Source organism: Oncorhynchus kisutch, linkage group LG26, assembly GCF_002021735.2.
Source record: "Oncorhynchus kisutch isolate 150728-3 linkage group LG26, Okis_V2, whole genome shotgun sequence".
NCBI classification, from domain to species: Eukaryota; Metazoa; Chordata; class Actinopteri; order Salmoniformes; family Salmonidae; genus Oncorhynchus; species Oncorhynchus kisutch.
The window spans coordinates 29,329,056-29,355,112 of NC_034199.2; the positions used below are offsets into that span (position 1 = coordinate 29,329,056).

Sequence of the window (26,057 nt, forward strand, 5' to 3'; positions counted from 1 at the left end):
TCATGTGCATAGAAAATACCTCCAACCATTTTTTTTATGGGGGCATAATCCAATATGCAAAAATAAAAATCATAAATGCTAATGTAAATGGCCTGTGCTTGAGCTACTATTTATTGCTTTCTAGTGACTGGTCTGGTGTCTTGAGGTTAAACGCCCCCATCCTGTCATTTCACAGGTGTCACCAACTGTTAGCCTGGATGCCACTTGTCTTGCTCAACTAAAAATGTCATCTGTCTCATCTCAACTTTTTAAGTCACTTCAATAAAACGATTTTGAGGTACATTGATCTAATATTTTGTCATTTAGAAAAAACGTTATGTATATATAATATTACGAAGTTAGATCTATAAACGTGTTTATATATACCAGTTGGGGAGCCTAAAGATAAATAATCCACTTGGTTAGAGAGAAGAATTGTAATCAGTTTTTAATAAAGTAGTACAATTTAAAGTGAATATGTTTGGGTTTCTATTTTTATTAAAGAACAAAATAAATATTATTTCCCTTCAAAGAGTGTTTGTCTAAGGATAGCCAGTATGCATATATCTAAATCTTACCAAACTTTTCCGTAGAGGGCGTTTTTCTCAAAGTTACCGTCCTCGTTTTCTACTCACTCTGCAATTTCTGAGCAGAGTTGATAAAATAATCACTGATAACTAATAAAAAATCACTGTGCGGGTTGATATGGTAAAAGAGCTCCGTTTGCGTTGGAACAGTAGCGCTCTCTATGGGAGACAAGGGGAACTGTGAGAGTCCCGTGGTGACGTCAGAGAGTCGGCGGTGAGTCTGGGATGTCATGTGAAAGGCTGGAACAGTTCGACCAGGAAGTCTCAGCTTGTTGCTAGAGCTACAGTTTAGCTGCCCACGGCCTGGAAGCACATACATTGTATTTAGGCCTAGTATTTGGTTTTAATTTGTGCGCCATGGCTTCTCTATTCAAGAAGAAGACAGTCGACGGTAAGTTTGTTTTCCGCTGCTAGTAGGCTTGTAGCAAAGTTGTTTGAATTGGTGTGACCCAGACTCTGCCACTAACGAACATAGACTTGCCTACTGAACGAGCCAGTTGAACTGTTTTACCAGTTCACCTGACACCAGTTTAAAAAGTGAAGATGCATGTTTGTTACAAAATCAACAATGACATTGGTCAACGTGGAATCCCCTCAAGTTAGATTGTGTCACAGTCTGAAACTAGACAATATAACGTTACTATTCCACTTGTCTGTGTAACGTTATCAGTGAAAGTTCCTTGTGAAGTTGCTAAATGCAAAAAAAAAAAATGGTCACAATTTGACCATCGTGTGAACAGTGTAGTTGTATTAGGCTAAATTAGTACATTGTTACATTGATTTGATGATGCTGCCTAGTATGTTTAATGGTTACTTTGTAATTGACCTGCTGACTGGAACAGATTAATTCCATGATTAACAGCCTCTAGCAGTGTAGGACCTGTAAGAAAGCGTTGTTCACACGAGAGAAACATGTCATCCAGAGACCCTGTTACTTCACTCTGTTCAGTTAAAGACAGATGTAAGGTTTATCACACTGTCTGCGCGATCCATTCCCGCTACTCTCTAAAAATCAATACAGTTACATATCGGGAAATAATTTGATGTATCGTTTTGACAATATCGCAATATTATTTTTTGCGCTAGCTGTCTGTACCTGCTGCACCAACACTCCAATTGTTCTCAATCTTAATAATTTGGGCACCAAAGTATCGTGATAATATCATATGGTGCGGTCCCTGGCAATTCCCAACACTAGTAATGATCATGTCAAGATTTCAATTAGGCTATGTTTGACTGTAAAACACTTCTCAGTTTTCCTGTCTCATAGTAGTCAAACATGACACAAGGGGAAACCAAAAGTCAACAGTGAAGTGTGTGTGTGTGAGTTCAAACTGCCTGTAAAGATAACACAGCACGTGCCATGCAGCATTTTGCTGCTGCTGATACTTTGAAAATGTAGCAATATGTTAAAAGAAGAACCTCAAATATTGATTTTCAGGTGTCTCTTGATAAAGAAAAGTTAAGAAGAGTAAGACATTTCTCCATCTTATTGTGTATTTCCTTGAGCCATTGAAATGTTGGGCCTTATCAGTCAAAATGTCTTGGTCTTACAGGGTCAGAATGCAACAGAACTATTCAGAATACATCAATACATTACTTCTGAATCACTAAACTTTATTAAACAAAAACATATTGTACAATTTTATATAATCAATTTCAAGTTTCTACCTAATTCAATATTAACAAGTTATATTTCATGACCATGGTCTCATTGATGGAGAATCTATTTTCACTTACTGTGATTGTACTGTACGTTTACTCAAGGCCAGATAGTTGATAGGATATCTCAGCGTCTCTGCCCCTTCTCTCATTCTTTCTCTCTCCTCTCTCTGGGCGTGGGGTGCCAAGGTTGCCCGGTGTCGAGGAGCGCTGGTATCCCATGGTAGGGCGTGCGGGTGTGATGGCGGGCAGAGAATAGCTGGTGGAGTTTTGTAGACAATACCCCACCCTCTTGTAGACGTTGTCGATACGTCACCCTGCACGTAGATACTACGCTTCACTCTCACAAGTGGTCCAGCTCTCTCTCTCTGGAGTTGTTGGGGTGATGAGGGCACCATAGGTACCTATAGCAAGGATTCTCACTTTCAGGTCATTTTTTAAATGTTTTATTTTTACATTATGGTCATTTTTTTGAGAGTTTGAGAGCCTGTTATTCTGTGATATTTATCTGTAAGAACTTTACTGCAGTATTTTTGGGGGGGGCGGGGGAGAAAAAAAAATATTTCTTTCACTTTCCTCATGTATTTTCTTCTAAAAGTTTGAGGTGCTTTACAACAACACAACTTCACTGCTGTATGCTTCAGTTTTGGACTTCCACTGCAGGAATTACCTGAACATTAAACAAATACTTTCCTGTTATTGTTTTTAAATGTTTTATTTATACCTTTTTATAGTTTTGTGGAAAGAAAGATACATTTTCTGTTGAATATTTCGCGTTTTGATCCAGCAATGAAACCGGCTCAATTTAGATGTTGTGTTAGAGGTTGTTGGTAGCGCTTCTGGTACCTATTCCACTGTAGAGAGAATCTCTGGGAATCCTCTCGTTCTAGTGATGGAGTCCAGTGCAATGGTCTAGTGCATCAGCTGGTGGAGTGCCCTGGCTCACTGTATGTGTCTGTGGTAACCTTAGAGCTAATAGCAGTGTAGGGGATCGTGTCCTTTACCCAAATATGGGAGCTGGGATGGCCGGGACACATTCACAGCTGTGTGTGTGTGTGTAAGAGAGAGAATGTGTGAGGCGGTTTGGATGAAATGGCTAGAACAGTGTACCCTTGCCTACAGACATGCCTGGTCTCTCTCTGGGACTGCTCTCCAAACTCATACTCCACAGCCTTATATTAGGAACTGCTGCTGTGTGACCATCTCTCCGTGAATGCCTTCACTTATTCAGTTCGCCTCACGCTTGTGCCTATATTGTTCCCATTGATGCTACACTTCAAGGGTTTTATCCTGCCTTAAAACATTGATTCAAATGATTATTATTTTTGCTACATTATTGCTGTTGTACATATGAAGGCAGGAGCCTGGTGTATTGTTATTGGAAACCCTTGAAACAAGACTCATCACATAGTTTACCCTGCCAATATTTCTAAAAGTAATATGTTATTAAGGAATTATTTTAGTCTGGTCCATCTGAAGTATGAATTATCTCAATAAGAGTTCAATCCTGAGCTCTCTTTAGTGTTGGTCCACCTATCCATTTAATAAAGAACCCAGTTTTATTGTGTACAGTTGAGTCTGGTATTTGGAGCATAGCGTGTGTCGGACTGTGTTACACACATCATGTCAGGGTAATGGGTAGTGTGTGAGGCAGGAATGGTTTAGAGTCCAGGCTCAGCCCTGTGAATGAGGAATTTCCAGAGCTTTGTCCCTGTCTATCTACCCGTGTGAACAGAATGGTACCAATGTCCAGCAGGTCTGTCTACAAAAAAACAGTTTGATTCAATAACTCTATGTTCGTAGGGTAAATGTTTTTCTAATGTCTCTCTTTCTCTCTCTCTCTCTCTCAGACATTATAAAGGAACAGACTAAGGAGCTTCGTGGTACTCAGAGACAGATCACTAGAGACAGAGCTGCTCTGGAGAAACAAGAGAAACAAATGGTGAGACCCCCTCACCCTGTGAAGTGCTGTAGGACGGCAGCAGGTTTTTAGTTTCTCAGTAGAACCTTTTCTGCTGATTTCATCAAATGTGTGTAAATGACTCAAGGTGAATCCTGCTCCATCCTACCTACCTACACTCACATCCCTTTCCTGATCTGTCTGTTAGGCCTACAAGCTGCTTACCTAACCACTGGGATAGAAAGACAACTTTGGACAGGTAGAATAGCTACAGGGGAAAGAGGAAGTAGAACCCGTGTGTGTGTGTACTGGCATGGATCCAGGGATAGCCCATGATTTGAATTTATAGCCACTTTATTCCATAGAACAACTTGGTTCATTATTCAGATGAAAAAGAGCATGTTTTGTCACATCTGTCTAGCTGAATTATTGCCCTGGTCCAGTGAGCATTAGATCAGTCTGTCTCTATGTACATTGTTATTTGATAGCATCATTCATCTGTCAGTTTTACCGAATCCTCTCCACTCTCTCTCAAATTCAGATTGCTTTATTGGCATGAAATACAATTTGTACATATTGCCAAAGCAGTATATTGGTACAGCATTTCAGTAAATATAGTGCAATGAGGATAATGAAACACAGTTAATTTCAGTATTAATAATAGTACATACTGTATGTGACCCACCACCTGGATTCGGTCCAATGTAGCAAAAATTGAAATGGTGTTTTTTACGTTGGATAAAGGTAGAGACTCAGAGCTAGAAAATTTAATATCATAACCTGCAGTTGAGGAACAATGGTAAAGTCATTCTGCTTTCAATGTTGACAAACCTCTAACCCCACTTTTGAGAAAAATGACCCATATAAGTTTTTGTACACCAACTTGAGAGCCCTTCTTTGTCTACACTATTCAGCATAGTCTAACCCTCTTATGCCTTAGCCCCACCCATCTCTTTAACGATTCACATGTGAGGCCATGTGCTGAACAGAGTGAATAAGATAGTAGTAAACAAAGATTAAAAGTGGTGAAAGTAGTAGCAGAAAGTATTAGTCAAAATACACTTTATCTAGTCCTTGGGTTGTATCATCATCTGATTTTGGTGCAGGTCATGCTGTTCTTCACATTACCATCTCTGTCATACTATATCAGATTAAATGGAAGCTTTTATTTATCACATGCACAAGATACATAAGGTGTAAACGGTACAGTGAAATGGTGACTTGCATAGTGGAGTCTTGTGTTTAGAAATGTAGCAGGCTAGCTAAACAATGAACCATAATCCCAACTCAAAATGCCATGCACCATGCATGAATCTGCAGGTAGCTAAAGCTAACCAATTAGGTTCAATGTTAGCTAGCTAGCATTAGGCTATAACTAGCAATGTAAATGGATTTCTGAGATACAAATAATATTACTACACAGATGATACACGTAATGTTAGCGAGTGAGCCAGCCAGCTAATGTTAGCTAGCTAACAGTACGCTTTAACTTGCAATGACAACAGATTTCTGACAAAATTAGAAACGTATAATATCTGAACATGGAGCTAGATTCTTGCCTGTATATATGGATGAACACTTCTCCCTCTGTCATGGATACCATGGTTTCCCTTAGTTTGAAGATGTAATCTGGTCACAGGTGTTTTATATAACATCCTCATGGGTTTTCTTTTGGACTCTCTGCATTTGGTAATCATATCTCTGCTTCCACCGGGCATTCCACTGATTTCAAAACTCTCAACTTCTTCCGAGACGACACTGTTGAGCGCCGTTTCTTCTGATGACAGTGATGGGGGAAGAATCTACAACGTCTGGTTCAATTAACATGTTTTTACCTAAATCAGGGATTTCCTCATCGTCTGATTCATTTTCAGAGTCTGAGAGAGTCAGCATGGCACGATCGTCCTCCAGAAAGTACTCCATCACTACTTTTTCCCACAGATTTTTGTCGATAGCTCTATTAACCTCATTGCAGCAATGCAACACTATGTCAAAATACGCCGCGGTAGAAAGGGTTGTCTACACATACTGAGCAGCTCATGTTATAGACAGAAGCATTCTACATGGCAGACCAATCCAAACTTATCTCCCGGCATGTCCAGCCCACCCATTATCTCAGCCATTCATGGCTAGCGGGAAGTTTCCTGTATTTTTCCATGGCTAAACCAACTAGGCTCATAATTTAACACATTTATTCATATTTACAGATGGCATACACGTTTTGTTAAGGTACATGAATGTTCACATGTTCCAGAAGTAATTTCTGCCCCAAAATGCATTTTGATTAAAATAAAAAACGTTCAAATGACACTCCTATGAAGTTGTGACGTGTGACATATGCCTAGGTCACATGATCATGTCTACAGGTACAACACTACTGCTGTTGTATAGTGTAATCTTTGGTTGATACATTGAATTAAATAAAATAAGATTATTAAAAATAATGGCTAATAAATAACAAAATATACATGTATGATGGTTACACTAAGGAATTAATGTTCATGAGATGTTCCTCGGGCTTTGGTAATCAGAATTCTGTATGTGGGTTTTTTGTACATTGCTTATAATCGTAATTACAGGTGGGCCCCAAACCTTGCTTCCATATAGTGCAATTGGTAAAATTACACTATTGAATATTTTGTACCAGATTTTAATAGGAATATTTGTTTTCTTTTTAGATGCTTTTTTTTCGGGGGGGGGAGAATGCTTTGCAGGCTTTTTCTTTCGTGCATTCACTCCGAGACCAAATCCAACAGAGGGGCTGATTTGAATTAAAAACAAATTGTCCCAGGTAGTTGTACCATTGGTCATGTTCAACCATGGAATTTCCTAATCAACCATGGTATTTCCTAATTTCCTAATATAATATCAGTAATAAGCTCACATCAGCACCACTTGTCATCCCATCCTAAATCACTGTTACATCTTTAAATGTAATTTTGCTTTATGGCAGATAGCAGCCTCATTATTAAGATGTTCTGTCTATTCTGATCATTAATATGTTTAGCAGGCAGAGACTGACTGCACCTGTTTGTGTGTCTGAGGGGTAATGTAATGGTCCTGTAATGGAAATCTGCCTACTCAGCTGTTTAGCAGAGCGCTCTACCTGAGGAGGAGACTGGCTCTGCTGAATAATCATCTCCTTCACTCAGCTCTTCTCCACTCTACATAGCACTGATCAGCCTAATGATAGTTTAACCCTCACTACACTCTGACAGAGGGAATGGGTGGAGGGATGGGAGTATTATTCCTGTAAAAAATGATAATGAATCAATAATTGTTTTGAGGACTGGCTCTTCAGAATAACCCGAGACACACAGGGCTGCAGCTGTATCGTTTCCCAGGGGCCATGGCTTTACAGCCTTGCAGTGTGTGTTCCCTCGGGGCAATAGGCTGTTTTACCAAAGCTAAGAGGGGCTGCTAGCTCTCAGGTGTTTAGACCATAGCCAAATCACAGTATTTACACTGTGTATAATCTAATAGTGCTCCCTGGGGAAACTGATGTGTACTGTCGTGGCCAAAAGTTTTCAACGTTTTACAAATATTAATTTTCACAAAGTCTGCTGGTACAGGGATTGAACTGCTGAAGACTGGGGTAAAGTCATTTTCTCTGATGAATCCCCTTTCCCATTGTTTGGGGCATCCGGAAAAAAGCTTGTCCGGAGAAGACAAGGTGAGCGCTACCATCAGTCCTGTGTCATGCCAACAGTAAAGCATCCTGAGACCATTCATGTGTGGGGTGCTTCTCAGCTAAGGGAGTGGGCTCACTCACATTTTTGCCTAAGAACACAGCCATGAATAAAGAATGGTACCAACACATCCTCCGAGAGCAACTTCTCCCAACCATCCAGGAACAGTTTGGTGACGAACAATGCCTTTTTCAGCATGATAGAGAACCTTGCCATAAGGAAAAAGTGATAACTAAGTGGCTCGGGAACAAAACATAGATATTTTGGGTCCATGGTCAGGAAACTCCCCAGATCTTAATCCCATTGAGAACTTGTGGTCAATCCTCAAGAGGTGGGCGGACAAACAACCCACATTCTGACAAACTCAGGGCATTGATTATGCAAGAATGGGCTGCCATCAGTGGCCCAGAAGTTAATTGACAGCATGCCAGGGCGGATTGCAGAGGTCTTGAAAAAGAAGGGTCAACACTGCAAATATTGACTCTTTGCATAAACTTCATGGTATTGTCAATAAAAGCCTTTGACACTCATTAAATGCTTTTAACTATACTTCAGTATTCCATAGTAACATCTGACAAAAATATCTAAAGACACTGAAGCAAGCAAACTTTTTGAAAATTAATATTTGTGTCATTCACAAAAATTTTGGCCTCGACTGTACAGTACCAAAAGTTAGGACACACCTACTCACTCAAGGGTTTGTCTTTTATTTAGACTATTTTCTACATTGTAGAATAGTGAAGACATCAACGCTATGAAATAACACATGGAATCATTTTTTAATTTAATGTAAGTCCGTTTATAACAAATTCTTATTTAAATTGATGGCCTACCCCGGCCAAACCCTCCCCTAACCCGGACGATGCTAGGCCAATTGTGCGCCGCTCTAGGGTCGAACCAGGCTCTGTAGTGACTCGTCTTGAACTGAGCTGCAGTGCCTTAGACCGCTGGGCCACTCAGGATCGCATGTAGTAACCAAAAAGTGTTTTTAAAAATCTAAATATATTTTAAATTCTTCAAAGTAGCCACCCTTTGCCTTGACGACAGCTTTGCACGTTATTGGCAGTCTCTCAACCAGGTTCACATCGAATGTTTTCCAATAGTCTTGAAGGCGTTCCCACATATGCTGAGCACTTGGCTGCTTTTCCTTCACTCTGCGGTCCAACTCATCCCAAACCATCTCAATTGGGTTGAGGTCGGGTGATTGTGGGAGCCAGGTCAACTGATGCAGCACTCATCGCTCTCCTTCTTGGTCAAATAGCCCTTACATATCCTGGACTTTTAACAAGGCACACCTGTTTATTGAAATGCATTCCAGGTGACTACCTCATGAAGCTGGTTGAGAGAATGCAAGTGTGTGCAAATCTGTCATCAAGGCAAAGGGTGGCTACTTTGAAGAATCTAAAATATATGCAAAGCCAGTCAGAAGCTGATCCTCCTCCTCCTGTTCCTTCCCTCCCCCTGTAGGAGATGGAGATAAAGAAGATGGCTAAGTCTGGGAACCGTGAGGCGTGTAAGATCTTGGCCAAGCAGCTGGTCCAGCTGAGGAAGCAGAAGAACCGGACCTATGCCGTCAGTTCAAAGGTCACCTCCATGTCCACACAGACCAAGGTCATGAATTCTCAGATGAAGATGGCTGGAGCCATGTCCACTACGGCTAAGGTAAAGAGCACCACACACATTCTGACAGGCACGCAGACCATCACATTTTGGATGTTGGGCCTCTAAAAGTCATCAGTTTTTAACATGTTTTAAATTTGTATTGTTGCTCCACACACATACATTTATATGTGTCTGTGTAAATGAGGCCCAAAAGCAGACCGACTAACCCAGTTAACATTAAAACAGCTTCTCCAAAACAGTTCAAAGGATTCCTCTCCAACTCTGAGTGTGTGATAATTAGTCTGTTATGTATCCTGTCATCCCCTCAGGATGGTAATGTTTGTCTGATTGGGTAGAGATTCTCATTTCACCCTCGTCCATCCTATACCCTTTCACAGCTCAGAGACACAGATCAGATGACATCCTTACACATCTTAGTTTATTATCAATTAGTCTTCTGGTAATGTATAAAGTAGCATATCTAATTAGCCTGGTTATAGGACTATAAGCCCGTGATGTTTAGAGCTAAGAATGTGAACTAGTTACAGTCTGAAAGTATTTATTAATGTAGTTATTCATGTATTAATCTGTTTCTAATCAGTGCATTGTTTCTGATCGGAGTGTTTTCTCTGTGTGGTAGTTAATTAGTCATGACCAGGATGTCTGATAGGTCTAATTCTGAGAACAGCCAATCTGTAACAGAAAAAGGAATGTGTTTAGGGAGCGCTGCTCATTTGTGTGTTACCATGCTTGTGTTACCACGGCTTCAGTGTGGAGGGAAAACATTAAAGTCTCACCAAACAGCCCACTTCTAGCTTCATCTAGACTATGGGGCTGCAGAGAGACCCACTAACAACAGGGACATGCTCTGAAAAGGTTTTCAAGCAATACAAAAATGACATCTAATTACATGTGACGTCTGCAGCTCATTTGGCAGTTTGAGGCTCCGGCGTGAAACTAGGCCATGGCTGATAACACACAGGAAGAAGAGGCAGAATCCCTCTATGTATTTATGATGCGCGTACATGCTCTGGGAGTTGTGTATTGTGTCTGTGTAATATAACAGTTTTGGTGGTGAAAGTCTTGTCTGTCTCTGTTTGTCCAGACAATGCAGGCGGTGAACAAGAAGATGGATCCACAGAAGACCCTCCAGACCATGCAGGACTTCCAGAAAGAGAACATGAAGATGGGCATGACCGAGGACATGAGTAAGACCTACTATCATTGGCTCCCTAGCCTAGGATTTAAACATTTTAAAAGAATGACAATAGTGCCTGACAAAAAAAAACTGTCAGAACCAAAAACATCATGCAGATCAGTGTGTTTGCCTTGTGGTTCAATGACCTTTTAACGGTAAACTGACTAGGACCTCTGTCTCGCTGCCTCTCACTCTCTGTCTGCCCCTTTTCCCCCTCTACCCCTCTCTCTTGCTCCCTCCAGTCAACGATACGTTAGATGAGATATTTGTGGAATCAGGAGATGAGGAAGAATCTCAGGACATTGTGAACCAGGTTCTGGATGAGATCGGGATCGAGATCTCTGGAAAGGTAAGAAGAACTGCCCAATGCCGTTCCCCAGTCACTTCTCCCCATAAGTAGTCATCTGGAAAGGTAAGACGTACTGCCCAATGCCGTTCCCCAGTCACTTCTCCCCATAAGTAGTCCTCTGGAAAGGTAAGACGTACTGCCCAATGCCGTTCCCCAGTCACTTCTCCCCATAAGTAGTCCTCTGGAAAGGTAAGACTTACTGCCCAATGCCGTTCCCCAGTCACTTCTCCCCATAAGTAGTCCTCTGGAAAGGTAAGAGGGTCCTGTATCACCTCAAAGCCCTCTCCCATCTGGATGCTTTGAGGTGTAGCAGACAAAGACAGTAGCAGGATAGCCCGTAGCCTGCCTGTCTTAATGGGAGGGAGACCAACTCCAGTCCTAGAGTACCCAACAGCAGGGCTGGGACGATACCAGTATTGCAATACTCGTAAGTATCGTGGTAAGAAAATGAAACACAAAGTGGATTTAATTTCTTTAAGAAAACAGCCCTAATGTTGGAAACATAATGTTGTCTTCCAGAGTTACATTTATTTATATTCCAAGATATACAACACAATATTTGACATATAGCAGGTTTTTAAAGGACCAACGTGTTCTTACTGCTTCATGTTTTCATTTTTGTCATGGAAAAAATATTGCAATACTGGTATCGTCACAGCCCTACCTAACATTTCTGTTAGTCCCGGACTAACTCACCTGATTCAACTCATTTGAGGGCTTGATGATTAGTTGACAAGTTGAATCGGGTGTTTGTCCGGAGCTACGACAACAATGTGTACAGTTGGGGAACACTGCTGTAGACCTCCTGTAGCCTGCCTGAACTGCAGTGGGGTTGCCAAAATGTAAATAAAATAAGTGTGTGTGTGTGTGTACAGATTATTGTGTGGGACGATATACAAACGGTTTTAAGAAAGATTTGAAAAACAATTTTGAGTAAATGCATTAATTGGTTTCTATTAATTTGAATAAGAGATGAATGCAATGATTTAGAGGTTATTTGTTAATATAAAAATGTAAATTCATAGATTAAGGTTGTCATTTGATTTGGACTGCTAGTGAGAATGAATGGAAATTCCGGTGGAAAAATTAGGGTCCCTGCTGAAAAAGTTTCAATAGCACTGCTGTAGTCTGCCTGTAGTCTGTGCCTGGGGCCTGCCTGTCTTTATGAGATAACAGCCTTTAGTCTGTGGCTGTAGCCTGCTTGTCTTTATGAGATAACAGCCTGTAGTCTGCCTGTAGTCTCCCTGTCTTTATGAGATAACAGCCTGTAGTCTGCATGTAGCCTGCTTGTCTTTATGAGATGACAGCCTGTAGTCTGCCTGTCTTTATGAGATGACAGCCTGTAGTCTGCCTGTAGCCTGCTTGTCTTTATGAGATAACAGCCTGTAGTCTGCATGTAGCCTGCTTGTCTTTATGAGATGACAGCCTGTGCCTGTAGCCTGCCTGTCTTTATGAGATGACAGCCTGTGCCTGTAGCCTGCCTGTCTTTATGAGATGACAGCCTATAGTCTGTGCCTGTAGTCTGCCTGTCTTTATGAGATAACAGCCTGTAGTCTGCCTGTCTTTATGAGATGACAGCCTGTAGTCTACCTGTAGCCTGCTTGTCTTTATGAGATAACAGCCTGTAGTCTGCATGTAGCCTGCTTGTCTTTATGAGATGACAGCCTGTAGTCTGCCTGTAGCCTGCCTGTCTTTATGAGATGACAGCCTGTGCCTGTAGCCTGCCTGTCTTTATGAGATGACAGCCTATAGTCTGTGCCTGTAGTCTGCCTGTCTTTATGAGATAACAGCCTGTAGTCTGCCTGTAGCCTGCTTGTCTTTATGAGATAACAGCCTGTAGTCTGCCTGTCTTTATGAGATGACAGCCTGTAGTCTGCCTGTAGCCTGCTTGTCTTTATGAGATGACAGCCTGTAGTCTGTGCCTGTAGTCTGCCTGTCTTTATGAGATAACAGCCTGTAGTCTGCCTGTAGCCTGCTTGTCTTTATGAGATAACAGCCTGTAGTCTGCCTGTCTTTATGAGATGACAGCCTGTAGTCTGCCTGTAGCCTGCTTGTCTTTATGAGATGACAGTCTGTGCCTGTAGCCTGCCTGTCTTTATGAGATGACAGTCTGTGCCTGTAGCCTGCCTGTCTTTATGAGATGACAGCCTGTAGACCAGGACTCATTCCACTGAGGGCCGAGTGTCTGGTTTATTTTGTTCCATTCAATTAAGAACTAGACAAACAGGTGAGGGGAGTTCTTTAATAATTAGTTACCTTAATTCATCCATCAGTACAAGGGTGGAGCGAAAACCTGCACACACCCGGCCCCCCGTGGAATGAGTTTGACACGTGCTGTAGACTGTGCCTGTAGGTGTCCTGTGTGTGGCGATAAATAAGGCAGTTACAGTGACTGTCCATCTGGCAGGGAACCCACTCCCCCTGGGGGACAGCATGTGTTACTACACCACCGCTTTCTATGCAGAAGGGCTACTCTACTGTGTGTTGTTAGGCCAGTGTTAACCTGTTGGGATGTGTGTGTGTGTGTGTGTGTTTCAGATGGTGAGAGCCCCAGCAGCAGGGAAGAGTCTCCCTACTGCTTCTCCTAAACGCAAAACGCAGATCTCTGACGACGAGATAGAGCGACAACTCCGAGCCCTGGGAGTGGAATAACACACACACCATGGGCTAGGCCTGTGTACTAGCAGGCTGGTGGTCCATGTGTGGGTGATTATGAATATGTAATGACTAAATTAAGGATTAATATAATATTATGACCCACACTACATTCTGCTGCAGCCTGCTGAAGGGGTTGGCTTCTTTATGTACATACAGACTGTCGACTCTGGAAAAGTGACCTCTATGTTCACATTATATTTTGTTCATGGCTTCTCCATTAGTCCTGGGAGTACAAATCCTGTGGGAGGAGGATGAAGTCAAAGAAACAGAGTGAGGTAATGACTGTTCTCTGTGCTCTCACATCTTTAGGTACAGTACTATAGACGCTGCTGGTGTCAACCTACTGACACGGTGTCTGTCTAGAACCACTGACATTAACTCTAGGAACTACTGACATTAACCCCTACGAGTAGGGTAAGGGCTTGACTTTTTCACTAATAAACATTTTGCATGAGAATCTATGGAATTAGCAGGATCAAGCTGGATGTCAGATACGTAAATAGATTCAGTTTAAAACGATGTGTGAAAGAGTAATTAATGCTAATTCAAACTAATAATCATTAACTTGATATTTCAAAGAATGGTTCATTTTGAATTGCTTGTTTTGTACTGTAGAGTTGTACTCTAATTTGAAGATGTTGTCTATGTGTCTTAGTTGATCTCTGTGTCTCCTCATCTCTCTCCTTTTATCTCGGCTGCTGTGCAGTTATCGTATCTGTTGTTAGAGCTGGTTTTTTTAAACACCACACACACACATTCTAGAGTGTACAATGGGTTTGTGAAGAAGACGGATCATTGTCTTCCTGACGCTCGCTCTGTTTCACTCTACCATGCTGTAAGAGCAGGTAAGGAGACAATGACATATTGTGCATTATCAACTAAACATTTAATGCATTCTAGAATGTTCCCTCTCATGGTTCTCTTCTGGTTTTCTAATGTCAACTAGTATATCACTGTATACTAAAATAATTGTCTTAAAGATTGTTACTGGAAAACATTGACTGGCTTACTATTGTTACAGCAGTTTCTTTTCAACTTGATTTTGTGGTGCAATTCTCCAGAGAGGAAAGGTGAATAAATGAAGGTTGTTGTCACACTTTTTCTCTACCATGTATGTATCCTCTATCTATTCAGTTGTACTGTTTAGACTTGATGACTTTTATAATGAATAAAATAGCATCATGTACCAAAAAAATGGTTTTATTGTCACACTGAATCGGTACAGTGAAATATGTTGTTTTACTAGCGGCTGCTCAAACAATGACCTATGCCAACCACACCTGCTTCATATCAATGGTGTTTTTATTCAGGCATTGAAGAGGACAGTCCGCATTAGAAGCATGGAGGCCCAGAGCTGCAATGAGACCATTTCAATTGAAGGGAGTCAATTCAGGAAGTGATTTTAATTTAAATTGAAAAAGGAAAAACTGTTGAAATAAATAGCTTCTACTCCTCAGTTTATTGAGAAGTCATTGAAAATAGATGCAGATTTTTCAAATTTGTAATGGTTACTTATGTTTACTTCCTGAATTGACTGCCTTCAATTTGAATTGACCCCATCCCTGACACACTCATGCAGCGCTTTGTCCCGCTGGAGAGCGCAGCCATATACCACAGGCTGTGAATTAGCATATAGAGCTCATTATGTAGGGACCTCAGTATCAGTAGTGCCACAGTGCATCCCACCTTTTCTCAGACCACAGAGCTCCCTTCTAATCTTATCCTTATTTCATACCTGTCCTATTGAGATTACTCTGTCTAGATTCCTACAGTTCTGCTCTCCCAGTACATCCAAATGAAGACATGGGAGAGTGAATGGATCCTGGGGGAAGGGGCTATGGAGATGAATTCAGAGGTTCCTCCACCAGGCAGCTGTAAGACAGGAGCCACTCTACAGTTATAATGACCGGGTGAGTTTAGCACAGTATGCACATGTTGACTAGTAGGCCGGATGTTTGTATTCACAGAAACACGTCAATAAATCAGGGAATAATGTCACTGTCATACAGTGCAGGCTGCTCAGCTCCCTTTTGTTGGGCTCTCGGAAACACCAACTGCTTAATAAATGAATCAACAAATCATTACATTAAATGCATGTCAGTGCACAATCCATGAATTAATTAATTGCATCTCTGATAAATGTTTCATTAAATCATATTTTTTTCACTCTTTTTTTATTTGTATACATCTACCCTGTACTGAATGATTGATTGTAAGACGATGACTGGCACTTCTGGCCTGCTTTTGAGCCCAGCTCTACACTGATGCAGTATAATGTCTCCAGTATGCTACAGGGACACAGGTGCTTGTATATTCATCACTTAAATCATCTCCTGTCCTCAACACACTGTTGGTTTGTATGTATTTATTCATGGGAAACGCATCATGAAATCAGTACGTATGAAAGATGACACGTGCAACTGGGACGTTTTGATTTCTTACATATCAGAATGTCTCTATATAGTTCTCTCTCTCTCTCTGGGTTGAAGATGTCTCTGACTTGAAAACACAAATCTGTCAATAAATTAGATGTTCACATTCATAATCATTCAGTTTATATATTACATTTGAGATAAATAGATGATAAAGACACATGGGAATGTATTAGTGTCATTTGTTTTTACAACGACCAGCCACTTCTGGGAGAAATTGTATTAGAGGCTGCAGGCACTTGAAGATCAAAAGGCTTTTAGTCCAATTAAAGAATGAGGTCACACCCGAACTCAAGGGTTTATGGCATTGGGGGACAGATAGGGGTTAGGGTTATCTATAGGTAGGACTGTCCTTGATCAGGTAGGAGCTGTGGTGAAGGCTGGTCTTGACCCGTTTCTCTCGTTGCCGACGGTTACAGAACCAGACCCGGACCACCTCCTTCTCCAGGTGTAGCCCCTCGGCCATACGGACGATCTCCTGAGATGAGGGCTTGATCTTCTCCCCGAAACTACGCTCCAATGCCTCCTTAGCCCCCAGACTACAGGAGGAGAGGGATGCAGTGTTTAAAGAGGGAGGTGGTGTTTGATCAAACCGCTTTAAGCATCTCTGTAATTGTAATGTGTAGTTAGTTACCTGATGGAAAAATATGTTGTAGGTATCTGATGCAGAAGAGGGTAGTTACCTGATAGTGGTTCTTCGTTTCCTCTTACGCTCATTCATGCCCATTTTTTCATTAAACAGAGCTGTGGAAAGAACAACATTAAGGTCATGGCTGTCCCTCTCTCCCAGGATAAGATCATGGTTGTCCACTCACCCCCGGCCTGCTCTGCTTCGTCCAGCCACTTGGCCAGGATGGCCTTTAACGTGCAGGCGTTCTTGAAGCTCAGCTGCAGGTTCTCAAAGCGACAGATGGTTGTCTGGCTGAACTCTGAGCCATGCACCGCAGCCAGAGCCTCTCCAACGTTAGTTTGGGTGTACCCTTTGAAACAGACATACACACACAGTCAGCTGTGGGTGTGCATGTGTAACTGTTTTAAACAGTTCAGGACAGAAAGACAGTTGCTATCTAACTCACCCAGTTTGATCCTGCGGAGTTTGAAGTCGTTGGCAAACTTCTCCAGCTCTCGTATCTGAGGTGAGTCCATGTCGGGGGGGTCATCTGGTGGCCGGCTCCTAAGGCGGAGGTCCTTAGTGCACCCCAGGGGTGGCTCAGACAGCACGGCAGGGGGCAGTGGGGGGAAACTGTGGCTCATAGAGCACGACCCCCCACCCAGACCATGCTCTGGAAACTTATACAGACAAGGGGCCAATGAACCTAAATAGATGGAGAAACATCAACTGTGATACCAGCTACAGCCACTAGAGGGGAGTGTAGCTGTATGAAGGGTGTTTGTGTGTGTGTGTGCGTACCTTGCAGTGTGTTTGCTCCGTTGACCATGTTGGGGTGCGGGACACTGCAGGCCTGGAGGATTCTGGTCTGAGATATACTGGCAGACAGCATCTCCTGAGCTAGGGAGGAAACCTTTATCATCAGCAGCATCCCCACCACCATCATCACCATCTCCACCACAACCATCATCATCATCACCACCACCACCATCATCACTGACCTGCCATCATGCCGTAAGTGGTCTGTTGGTTGCTATAGTGACAGGGTGTGACGGGGTAGTGCAGGCCGGGAGGACCGTTGCTGAGGGCGTTGCCAAGGGTGGAGGTGGAGAGGTGCATGTGGGAACGCTTGGAGGACTGGAGGAGAGACAGACCTGACGGGACTGGAGAGAGGGTGAGGGGGAACGAGGGAGAGAGACCGTAGATCAGTTTAGACATGGCTTTTTGCTGTACTTGTGTAATTGTCTATGGGTGCACCTGCTTGTGGAAGAAACTGTATTGAGTGATAGCAATAGAATGGTGGTTGATTTACATTCTTCGTTGTAAAAGCTGTTGTGTTGAATTAGCTGTAGTGTAGGTTCCTTTCCAATGACGATGGACAGAACATTGGACTTCAGTTAGCAGGTTTGTTCTTCTGGTGAAGTCCTTTCTCATGGTGAATGTGGACTGTTAATTTAGCTCTCAAACTGGATAGGCTAATAACACTCCTACTGTCCTCCATACTACAGTAATATTTCTCTACAGACAGACACAGCAGGGAGAAACTGTGAATCTTATAAGAAACTGTGCAGACAATGTTCAGATGCAGTCCAAAATCTTAATCTTCAGCTGTAAAGTAAGATGTGTGTTCGTATAATAATAATAATAATAATTTGGTGGGTGCTATTTCAAGTGTTTTTTCCAACTCTCCCTGAGACCCCCTTCGGAGAGATAAGTCACGGCCAGTGTCTGCCAACGCGACCCTGGAGCAGTTCGGGTTAAGTGCCTTGCTCAAGGACACATTGACCAATTTTTCACCTTGTCGGCTCAGGGATTCAAACTAGAAACCTGTCGGTTACTGGCCCAACGATCTAAATGCTAGGCTACCTGCTACCTGTGCGTGTGTGTACACAATCGCGTGCCAGTGTGAGGGTGTTAGTTAATACATCCAGTCTGCAGCCTGGATAGCAGTGGGGGTCACACAAACACCCCACCTACGCTCTCTACACACACACACACACACACACACACACACAACTCTATTCACCTCTGTGGAATCTCTCCAAGGCCAAGAGCTGGAGATGTTCTATCTACAAACATCTAATAGAGATCTTCAGGGTTCAGCTATAACAGCTCTGCTAATATCCACCCACACACACACAGGAAAAATACATCCTTTAACACAGTTACACCACAGCAGCACAACTGTTAGAAGACTGGAAATGGTTCAGAGGGATAGAAATAATGTGTGATCAGGGGTTAGGGGTCGGCGTGAGAGGTTACCTGCGGACACCATGTTGTGTGTGTGTGTGGAGGCGGAGGAGGGCAGGCAGTCGGCAGCGGAGGCGTGGTGCATGAGGAGGGGGAGGGAGTCTCCTGCCAGGGTGGTGAAGGAGTCCGCGCTGAACGCCTGGCACGACATCACGATGATCTCACGACCTCCTTCTCACCTGGATAGGATCAGGAAGAATGACCTTCCCTGCACTTAGCTGTTCTCAGGTAGACACTCAGGTGCTGACCTCTTGTCGTTTCTTCCCTGGACAGGTAAAAGCTGCTGTGCTTGGCTGGTCCCCTCTCCTTCTGCTTCCTATGTGTCTGTCACCTGGCCAGTATCTGCTCTGTGTTCCTCCCTGGCCTCCCTGTGAGCCCACCTGAGTGACGCCCGCCTCACTACTGCAGGTATTTATACCCCACCCTTCTCTGCCCCCCCACCACCGCCACCTCATCCTTGTGAATACCCGCCCCGCCACCCAACCCCCCATAGCTGTGGTTGTATCTGACCCCCCCCTCCAGCCAGTGCCGGGAAAAGCCTGGATTAGTAGCAGAGAGAATTGGGTAACTTAATCTTCTCTCTAGGTGGGTCTCTTTGGGTCCCCCCCTCTCTCTCAATCCATTTATTTCTCTCTCTCTCTGGGTGTCTGTCTCTATTTCCATGCTATCTTTATGATGTGGATGGATATTCTGAGCACCAGACTCTATAGGGAACAGATATTCCCATCGGATTCCATTTCAAACTCTGTTTATGAGAAGAAACTGTGCTAGGGTAACATGTGTAAAGACAGAATAGTCATGAGAGCTGCTGGAAAAAGAAGGCACACTACATACATCAATAGTATCAAACATTCACATCTATAGGTTTTAAACTTCATTTATACTTTCTTTATGAGCTTTCTAGCAATGTCCCTCCCTGCAGAACTGAATACTAGACTAAGAAAACTTCTAGCAATACATTTTAAGCTTTTTTTATGTGATTGACCTGGTTTGTAGTGAAAGAAGCAGTGTGTGTTTGTGTGTGTGTTTGTACTCTAACCATCTGTCTGGCAGGATTAGGAGGGGAAGTGGAGAGGATGTGCCTGGCATTGTTCTGGCATTGTGTCTATATTATGTTAGTATTGTATCTGTAGGTTGGTATTGGGTGTGTATTGTGTTAGTATTGTATCAAATAGGTTGGTATTGGGTGTGTATTGTGTTAATATTGTATCAAATAGGTTGGTATTGGGTGTGTATTGTGTTAGTATTGTTTCAAGTAGATTGGTATTGGGTGTGTATTGTGTTAGCATTGTTTCAAGTAGGTTGGTATTGGGTGTGTATTGTGTTAGCATTGTTTCAAATAGGTTGGTATTGGGTGTGTATTGTGTTAGTATTGTTTCAAGTAGGTTGGTATTGGGTGTGTATTGTGTTAGCATTGTTTCAAGTAGGTTGGTATTGGGTGTGTATTGTGTTAGCATTGTTTCAAGTAGGTTGGTATTGGGTGTGTATTGTGTTAGTATTGTTTCAAGTAGGTTGGTATTGGGTGTGTATTGTGTTAGTATTGTTTCAAGTAGGTTGGTATTGGGTGTGTATTGTGTTAGTATTGTTTCAAGTAGGTTGGTATTGGGTGTGTATTGTGTTAGCATTGTTTCAAGTAGGTTGGTATTGGGTGTGTATTGTGTGGACTATGTGTGTTTAACTGTGTTCGCATGAAAGACAACAGAAGTCATCATCTCTGATTAGTAGTTCATCTAGAGACGCGTGCCTGCATGAGTTTCTCTCTGGCCCTGAGTCACTCTCCTGGTGAAAAGACTTAAGTCCAGCTGTTGTTTTTGTGGTGATTATAGTGAGTTAAACCAGTGAAGTCACACTGTTGTTTAAGAGACAATAAGCTGTAGTTGTAGGGAGAGTAGGTGGGCAGCAGGTGAGCTGATGTCACCACCTAGCCAGAAGTCAGAGCATCATGTGGGCACGCTCCAACCTGCCTCACAACACCACAAGCCATACTGATGTACCCTAATAGATCAAATTGATTTGTAAAGCTTATAAAACAAGCAGTGAACACACTGCAATGCCATTTTAAACGGTCAAAATTGATAAATCATGGTTTATCTCTATGCCTTTGGCAAGGTGCTTAGTTGCGGTTCAAATGTGTGTCTGTCCTCGGCAAGGTGTTTAGCTGTCTAACCATTTCCAGAGGAGCAGGCCCTTTAACCACAGTGAATAGTCTCGGTAATGTCCCCTACTGTAAATATTAATGTCTGGACGGAACGAGCTGGATTCTTGGAGCAGAGAGAAAGAATACTGGTACACAGGAGAGAGGAGGAGGGTAGAGAGAGGGGTTAGGGAGGGTAGAGAGAGGGGTTAGGGAGGGTAGAGAGAGGGGTTAGGGAGGGTAGAGAGAGGGGTTAGGGAGGGTAGAGAGAGGGGTTAGGGAGGGTAGAGAGAGGGGTTAGGGAGGGTAGAGAGAGGGGTTAGGGAGGGTAGAGAGAGGGGTTAGGGAGGATAGAGAGAGGGGTTAGGGAGGGTAGAGAGAGGGGTTAGGGAGGGTAGAGAGAGGGGTTAGGGAGGGTAGAGAGAGGGGTTAGGGAGGGTAGAGAGAGGGGTTAGGGAGGGTAAAGAGAGGGGTTAGGGAGGGTAAAGAGGGGTTAGGAAGGGCAAAGAGAGGGGTTAGGAAGGGCAAAGAGAGGGGTTAGGGAGGGCAAAGAGAGGGGTTAGGGAGGGTGGAGAGAGGGGTTAGGGAGGGTGGAGTGAGGGGTTAGGGAGGGTGGAGTGAGTGAGGGTTAGGGAGGGTGGAGTGAGGGGTTAGGGAGGGTGGAGTGAGGGGTTAGGGAGGGTGGAGTGAGGGGTTAGGGAGGGTGGAGTGAGGGGTTAGGGAGGGTAGAGTTGAGGGGTTAGGGAGGGTAGAGTTGAGGGGTTAGGGAGGGTAGAGTTGAGGGGTTAGGGAGGGTAGAGTGAAGGGTTAGGGAGGGTAGAGTGAGGGGAGGGTAGAGAGGGGTTAGGGAGGGTAGAGAGGGGTTAGGGAGGGTAGAGAGGGGTTAGGGAGGGTAGAGAGAGGGGTTAGGGTTGGTAGAGAGAGGGGTTAGGGAGGGTAGAGAGGTTAGGGTTGGTAGAGAGGGGTTAGGCAGGGTAGATAGAGGGGTTAGGGAGGGAAGAGAGAGGGGATAGGGAGCGTCGAGGGGTTAGGCAGGGTAGAGGGAGGGGTTAGGCAGGGTAGAGAGGGGATAGGCAGGGTAGAGAGAGGGGATAGGCAGGGTAAGGAGAGGGGTTAGGCAGGGTAGAGGGAGGGGTTAGGCAGGGTAGAGGGAGGGGTTAGGCAGGGTAGAGGGAGGGGTTAGGCAGGGTAGAGGGAGGGGTTAGGCAGGGTAGAGGGAGGGGTTAGGCAGGGTAGAGGGAGGGGTTAGGCAGGGTAGAGAGAGGGGATAGGCAGGGTAAGGAGAGGGGTTAGGGAGGGGAGAGAGAGGGGATAGGGAGCGTCGAGGGGTTAGGCAGGGTAGAGGGAGGGGTTAGGCAGGGTAGAGAGAGGGGATAGGCAGGGTAGAGAGAGGGGATAGGCAGGGTAAGGAGAGGGGTTAGGCAGGGTAGAGGGAGGGGTTAGGCAGGGTAGAGGGAGAGGTTAGGCAGGGTAGAGAGAGGGGATAGGCAGGGTAGAGAGAGGGGATAGGCAGGGTAAGGAGAGGGGTTAGGGAGGGGAGAGAGAGGGGTTAGGGAGCGTAGAGAGAGGGGTTAGGCAGGGTAAGGAGAGGGGTTAGGGAGGGGGGAAAGAGAGAGGGGTTAGGGAGCTGTGAAGAGGAGCCTTTCCCATGGTGGAGGAACAAAGACCCTCAACCTAATTAGTGATTGGACCATGAGCCGGCAGGGACCTGTCCCCAGCACCTGCCCTGTTCCGACCCCTCACTGAGACACACACACACAGCCTGATCTACCAGAGCAGTGGGAACAGGACACATACACGTCTTCTCACAGGTATCACATCATATACACACATGCACCCGTACAGTACTGAGGCCAGGTGATCTGTGGGTAGGTGTGTGTGTGGTTGTTTGTGTGTGGTTAAGGATGTTGGTAGCTTTCATACAATTTACAATGAAGTAACAAAATAATTTCCTGGGACGTTATAATGTCATCTCATACAGTACAGTTATATAAAGCAGATGAAGCGTACGTAGTTTACATAAAAATGGTACTTTCTTTACGCAAGCAAAACTTAATTATATTGAACTGGGACATTAATGTCACCTGAAACTGAAGTGGTTTCAGTGGTTTCCCTACGAGGCCAAACAGCAGAGTCATGTTTAACTCCTGTTTCCATTATGCAAACCTGAACTATAGCAGAGCGCCTCGCCAACTGATGAATATAGAGAGCTACCCTATGCTTCCATCATGCAGCATCTGCCCTGAGCGCTCATTGCTTCTGAGCTCTACTGCATAAACACGCAGCACCAGGGCATGAGGCTAATTTCATCAACATATTCAACAAGCTAAAGGTTAGCCTGGATATACAACTCTGCTCCATTCATCTGCTCTCATTTAGTAAATGTCACAGCCAAATGTTTTCCGGCCAAACGAGATTGCATGTTTTTGTTTGTTTGTTTGTCCCCAACTGCACAGATTACAGGAAGTGCATTGGTGGTGATTCCTTGGTCAGTTTACATTTTACTGGTGTCATATCTGTTGGATTTGTCCTTCTGTCACTACGGTAAGACTTGGACAATAAGAGGAAAAAGGTTCAAATATAGTAGAGTGAAGGTGAGCCACGTAAAGAAAGTCATGTTTGTGGATAATTATCAACATGAAAATGTAATCTTAGCCTCTTTTTGTTGTATGTGCATCCTGCTACAGTTAGCGCATACTGTTGTTAAACAAACAAGAAGATCACTGCTCTATTGGTTACTGAGAACATGAAATTCTCTATTACCACAGAAACCTTGTGAGCAAGGAGACGATTCAGTTATAGCCTGCTTTTTAAAGAAAATTTCCCCTGGAGAAATGTAGAAAGTTATCAGAATATGACCTACCAGTCCATCAGGGCATATCTCTCTGGTCAATCTGGTTTATTTTATCTCTCTCTTTCTTTTTCTCTTTCCTTTGTAGCTACAGTTCCAGACCTCCCAGACACTGCACCTCATCAGTCTGAACACTCTCTCTTCTCCCTCTGGAATACGGCTCTGGTAGTATATATATATATCTGACTGGTAATATATATTTATCGGACTGGTAAATATATTTATCGGACTCAATGCTGAATGTTTAAAGATACAAGTATTTTACTATCAATATACACCACGAACACACCCGAGTCCCCCCTCTCTCCCTCCATAGTCATAGCTGACTGGGTGCTATACTTTACTGATAGGCTTTCTCTCTGTCGTCTACATACACAAATACAGCTAACAATGATATCATGATAATGCAAAGAGTGCAGTGTAGGGTCATATATTTATATACTTTAAAATAAACATGCACAGGAAACTTTTTAATCGTTTCAGACTTATTGCTTTCAGCTGCCTTATTTTCACTGAACATTTATGGGGAACTGAAGCGGTGCCTTTCATTTATAGTCATGGCTACGAGAGAGAGGCGGCTAGAGAGAGAGGCGGCTAGAGAGAGAGGCGGCCTAGAGAGAGAGGCGGCTAGAGAGAGAGGCGGCTAGAGAGAGAGGCGGCTAGAGAGAGAGGGCGGCTAGAGAGAGAGGCGGCTAGAGAGAGAGGCGGCTAGAGAGAGAGAGGCGGCTAGAGAGAGAGAGAGGCGGCTAGAGAGAGAGAGAGGCGGCTAGAGAGAGAGAGAGGGCGGCTAGAGAGAGAGAGAGGCGGCTAGAGAGAGAGAGAGAGGCGGCTAGAGAGAGAGAGAGGCGGCTAGAGAGAGAGAGAGGCGGCTAGAGAGAGAGAGAGGCGGCTAGAGAGAGAGAGAGAGGCGGCTAGAGAGAGAGAGAGGCGGCTAGAGAGAGAGAGAGGCGGCTAGAGAGAGAGAGAGGCGTCTAGAGAGAGAGAGAGGCGGCTAGAGAGAGAGAGAGGCGGCTAGAGAGAGAGAGAGGCGGCTAGAGAGAGAGAGAGGCGGCTAGAGAGAAGAGAGGCGGCTAGAGAGAGAGAGAGGCGGCTAGAGAGAGAGAGAGGCGGCTAAGAGAGAGAGAGGCGGCTAGAGAGAGAGAGAGGCGGCTAGAGAGAGAGAGAGGCGGCTAGAGAGAGAGAGAGGCGGCTAGAGAGAGAGAGAGGCGGCTAGAGAGAGAGAGAGGCGGCTAGAGAGAGAGAGAGGCGGCTAGAGAGAGAGAGAGGCGGCTAGAGAGAGAGAGGCGGCTAGAGAGAGAGAGGCGGCTAGAGAGAGAGAGAGGCGGCTAGAGAGAGAGAGAGGCGCTAGAGAGAGAGAGGCGGCTAGAGAGAGAGAGGCGGCTAGAGAGAGAAGAGAGGGCTAGAGGCTAGAGGAGAGAGAGAGGCGGCTAGAGAGAGAGAGAGGCGGCTAGAGAGAGAGAGAGGCGGCTAGAGAGAGAGAGGCGGCTAGAGAGAGAGAGAGGCGGCTAGAGAGAGAGAGAGGCGCTAGAAGAGAGAGAGGCGGCTAGAGAGAGAGAGGCGGCTAGAGAGAGAGAGGGCGGCTAGAGAGAGAGAGAGGCGGCTAGAGAGAGAGAGAGGCGGCTAGAGAGAGAGAGAGGCGGCTAGAGAGAGAGAGGCGGCTAGAGAGAGAGAGGCGGCTAGAGAGAGAGGCTAGAGAGAGAGAGGCGGCTAGAGAGAGAGAGAGGCGGCTAGAGAGAGAGAGAGCGCTAGAGAGAGAGGCGGCTAGGAGAGAGAGAGAGAGAGGCGGCGAGAAGAGAGAGAGAGGCGGCGAGAGAGAGAGAGGCGGCTAGAGAGAGAGGCGGCTAGAGAGAGAGGCGGCTAGAGAGAGAGGCGGCTAGAGAGAGAGGCGGCTAGAGAGAGAGGCGGCTAGAGAGAGAGGCGGCTAGAGAGAGGCGGCTAGAGAGAGAGGCGGCTAGAGAGAGAGAGGCGGCTAGAGAGAGAGAGGCGGCTAGAGAGAGAGAGGCGGCTAGAGAGAGAGAGGCGGCTAGAGAGAGAGAGGCGGCTAGAGAGAGAGAGAGGCGGCTAGAGAGAGAGAGGCGGCTAGAGAGAGAGAGGCGGCTAGAGAGAGAGAGGCGGCTAGAGAGAGAGAGGCGGCTAGAGAGAGAGAGAGAGAGAGA

At 44.5% G+C, this 26,057-nt stretch overlaps 2 protein-coding genes across 4 annotated transcripts; one reads left to right on the forward strand and one right to left on the reverse strand.

The window, feature by feature from the left end:
* Window positions 1-793: 793 nt before the first annotated feature.
* On the forward strand, window positions 794-14,819 carry LOC109877794 (charged multivesicular body protein 2b). Of its 3 annotated transcripts, none has more exons than XR_004205669.1 (7): window positions 801-957; window positions 4,079-4,170; window positions 9,285-9,479; window positions 10,525-10,627; window positions 10,860-10,966; window positions 13,505-13,672; window positions 13,934-14,819. XR_004205669.1 is itself a non-coding variant. In XM_020470003.2 (6 exons), exons 1-6 carry the CDS (start codon window positions 924-926, stop codon window positions 13,616-13,618), a joined length of 645 nt encoding a protein of 214 aa, XP_020325592.2. In that variant the 5' UTR covers window positions 794-923; the 3' UTR covers window positions 13,619-14,819. The 3 variants fall into 3 exon arrangements, 1 of the variants encoding a protein (XP_020325592.2); XR_004205670.1 differs by having other exon boundaries at window positions 13,505-13,668; XM_020470003.2 differs by having other exon boundaries at window positions 794-957; window positions 13,505-14,819.
* Window positions 14,820-14,910: 91 nt separating this feature from the next.
* On the reverse strand, window positions 14,911-19,266 carry pou1f1 (POU class 1 homeobox 1). The gene is made up of 7 exons (XM_031805998.1): window positions 18,929-19,266; window positions 17,668-17,829; window positions 17,468-17,566; window positions 17,133-17,372; window positions 16,872-17,036; window positions 16,740-16,800; window positions 14,911-16,595 (listed from the first exon to the last, which is right to left on the reverse strand). Exons 1-7 carry the CDS (start codon window positions 19,065-19,067, stop codon window positions 16,388-16,390), a joined length of 1,074 nt encoding a protein of 357 aa, XP_031661858.1. The 5' UTR covers window positions 19,068-19,266; the 3' UTR covers window positions 14,911-16,387.
* Window positions 19,267-26,057: the final 6,791 nt, after the last annotated feature.

Bases quoted from the DNA above. Each gene is read 5' to 3' on its own strand.
- LOC109877794 (XM_020470003.2), top strand. From the start codon at position 924: ATGGCTTCTCTATTCAAGAAGAAGACAGTCGACG. The intron at 4,171-9,284 runs GTGAGACCCCCT...CTCCCCCTGTAG, and splicing joins AGAAACAAGAGAAACAAATG to GAGATGGAGATAAAGAAGAT. The intron at 10,967-13,504 runs GTAAGAAGAACT...TGTGTGTTTCAG, and splicing joins GGATCGAGATCTCTGGAAAG to ATGGTGAGAGCCCCAGCAGC.
- pou1f1 (XM_031805998.1), bottom strand. From the start codon at position 19,067: ATGTCGTGCCAGGCGTTCAGCGCGGACTCCTTCACCACCCTGGCAGGA. The intron at 17,567-17,667 runs GTCAGTGATGAT...TTTCCTCCCTAG, and splicing joins CACTTACGGCATGATGGCAG to CTCAGGAGATGCTGTCTGCC. The intron at 16,596-16,739 runs GTAACTACCCTC...CTCCTCCTGTAG, and splicing joins AAACGAAGAACCACTATCAG to TCTGGGGGCTAAGGAGGCAT.